At 43.9% G+C, this 2,838-nt stretch overlaps 1 protein-coding gene across 1 annotated transcript; it reads left to right on the top strand.

Annotated features, from left to right (window-relative positions):
* Nucleotides 1-723: 723 nt before the first annotated feature.
* Nucleotides 724-2,387, top strand: LOC128656844 (eukaryotic translation initiation factor 2 subunit 3, X-linked; the record flags this gene model as incomplete). The annotated part of the gene is made up of 1 exon (XM_053711011.1): nucleotides 724-2,387. A coding segment is annotated over one exon (1,350 nt), but the record flags the coding sequence as incomplete, so codon positions are not given.
* Nucleotides 2,388-2,838: the final 451 nt, after the last annotated feature.

Below are 2,838 nucleotides of genomic sequence, written 5' to 3'. Positions count from 1 at the left end.
GGCCCACAATAGGGCCAGGCACTCGTTCTCCACCGCTGCATAGCATACTTCCCTGGGCAATAGCTTCTAGCTGATGTAAGCTACAGGGTGGTCCTGCCCCTCCTTGTCTACCTGTCTTAGGACTGCTCCCAACCCGAACATGGAGGCATCTGTGTGGACACAAAAATGTTTGGTGGGGTCAGGAGCGGCTAGGACAGGGGCAGAGATCAAGGCAGACTTGAGGCTCTGGAAGGCAGTCTCACATTCTGGGGACCACAGGACCTGTAGGGGAAGTCTCTTGCATGTTAGGTGGGTCAGGGGTTAGGCCAGGGCACTGTAATTGGGGACAAATTTACGGTAATACCCAGCTGTTCCTAGAAAAGCTAGGACTTGTGTTTTGGTCTTGGGGGTTGGCCAATTTGCCACTTCCTCAATTTTGGCTGGCTCCAGCCACTGCTTTCCACAGCCCACTTGGTGGCTCAGGCACTGGACCTCAGAGCATTTGTCTGGCTTCAGGGTCAGACCGACGGCCCTGATGCAATCTAAAATTATGCCTAGCTGAAGTTGTATTTATGTGTCACTACTTACATATATATTATACTAACGGCTTCAATATTCTCCAAGTTGGAACAAGGTGGATGATCCTATAACTCCGGTAGAGCCTCACATGGTGGGGCAAGTTGCCGGTTCTTATCTAATCCTCATGTTGCGTTATCTCATGGGAGTCTCTGGATCTAATTGGCTAATGTTACCAAGCTTACACCTCTTTCCCAAGAAATTATCAGCAGGCAAGCCACCATTAATATAGGCACCATTGGTCATGTAGCCCATGGTAAATCAACAGTAGTAAAAGCTATATCTGGTGTTCATACTGTCCGGTTCAAGAATGAATTGGAAAGGAATATTACCATTAAGCTTGGATATGCCAATGCTAAGATCTACAAACTTGATGACTCTAGCTGCCCTAGGCCTGAGTGTTATCGTTCTTGTGGGAGCAGCACTCCAGATGAGTTTCCAACAGACATACCCAACACTAAGGGAAATTTTAAGTTAGTCAGGCATGTATCTTTTGTGGATTGTCCTGGCCACGATATTTTGATGGCTACTATGCTGAACGGTGCAGCAGTCATGGACGCAGCGTTGTTATTAATAGCTGGCAATGAATCCTGTCCACAGCCTCAAACTTCTGAACACTTAGCTGCTATTGAAATCATGAAGTTAAAGCACATCCTCATCTTACAGAATAAGATTGATTTAGTCAAAGAAAGTCAAGCCAAGGAGCAGTATGAGCAGATCCTCGCATTTGTACAAGGTACAGTTGCTGAAGGAGCCCCTATAATTCCAATTTCTGCTCAACTCAAATACAACATTGAAGTTGTTTGTGAATACATTGTAAAGAAAATTCCTGTGCCTCTGCGAGACTTCACTTCTGAGCCAAGGCTTATTGTTATCAGGTCATTTGATGTGAACAAGCCTGGTTGTGAAGTTGATGACCTCAAAGGTGGTGTTGCTGGAGGCAGTATTCTCAAAGGTGTATTAAAGGTAGGTCAAGAAATTGAAGTTCGTCCTGGTATTGTCTCCAAGGATAGTGAAGGGAAACTTATGTGTAAGCCAATTTTCTCCAAAATTGTGTCTCTCTTTGCTGAGCACAATGATCTACAATATGCTGCTCCTGGGGGCCTTATAGGTGTTGGTACCAAGATTGATCCAACATTGTGTCGTGCTGATCGTATGGTGGGACAGGTTCTGGGGGCAGTTGATGCCTTACCTGAAATATTTACAGAGTTGGAAATCTCCTACTTCCTGCTACGACGACTTCTTGGAGTACGCACTGAAGGAGACAAAAAGGCTGCAAAGGTGCAAAAGCTGTCGAAGAATGAGGTGCTGATGGTCAACATTGGTTCTTTGTCGACAGGAGGTCGAGTTAGTGCAGTGAAAGCTGATTTAGGGAAAATTGTTCTTACAAATCCAGTGTGCACAGAAGTTGGGGAGAAAATCGCCCTTAGTCGAAGAGTTGAAAAACATTGGCGTTTAATTGGCTGGGGACAGATAAGACGAGGTGTTACAATCAAGCCAACCGTGGATGAAGATTAAATCGCTGAAAGGAGAATAGTTTGATAAAAATGTTTTTAGAAATGCCAGAAAACACCTGCGATATATCCATAACAGGAATTTCTATCTACTCCAATATAAATTTCTAATTGTGCATCAAAAACTTTTCATTTATGGTCCTGTTTTCTAATTTATATACAATTGACAAGACACGAAAAAAAGCTTAAAGCAGACTTCAGAAGCATCATGTACAATTTGTTACAACATAAAATGTTTTCTTCATTCTTCCTGAAATAGCCATGGGCTTGTTCACAAGTGAATGAATATCAAACAAAATAAACTATAAAAAGACCAAACCTTTAAAAAAAAAAAAAAAAAAAAAAAAAAAAATTATGCCTAGCTGGACCAAATGTTCTTCCCAGGTGTTGCTATAGACAGCGATGTCGTCCAGGTATGCGCAGGCATAGTCCTGGAGGCCACGCAGAAGGTGATCCACCATCCTTTGAAAGGTAGCTGGAGCATTCTTCATCCTACAGTCAAGGTCCAAGTACGAGCATTCCAGTCGTTCTACTGTTTCTGTTTTCTTTAAACGACCTGAAGGTTCTGTCACACCCTGTTGGCAAGATCCTTCAGTCGGTCCCTGATTTGAAGGATGTACTCGACAATGGAGGGTTCTTCCTCTTCTGTGGGTTCCTCCCAATGGGTTCTCAATAGAGGCCCCCTTATCTTCTGGCCATACACTAATTCGAATGGGGAGAAACCGGTGGTTTCCGGGGGCACCTCTCAGTATGCAAAGAGGAGGTGCAG

The sequence above is a fragment of the Bombina bombina genome, chromosome 4 (assembly GCF_027579735.1).
Source record: "Bombina bombina isolate aBomBom1 chromosome 4, aBomBom1.pri, whole genome shotgun sequence".
Taxonomy (NCBI): Eukaryota; Metazoa; Chordata; class Amphibia; order Anura; family Bombinatoridae; genus Bombina; species Bombina bombina.
The sequence above is the reverse complement of the archived record's forward strand: the minus strand, read 5'-3'. Positions and strand labels throughout refer to the sequence as shown.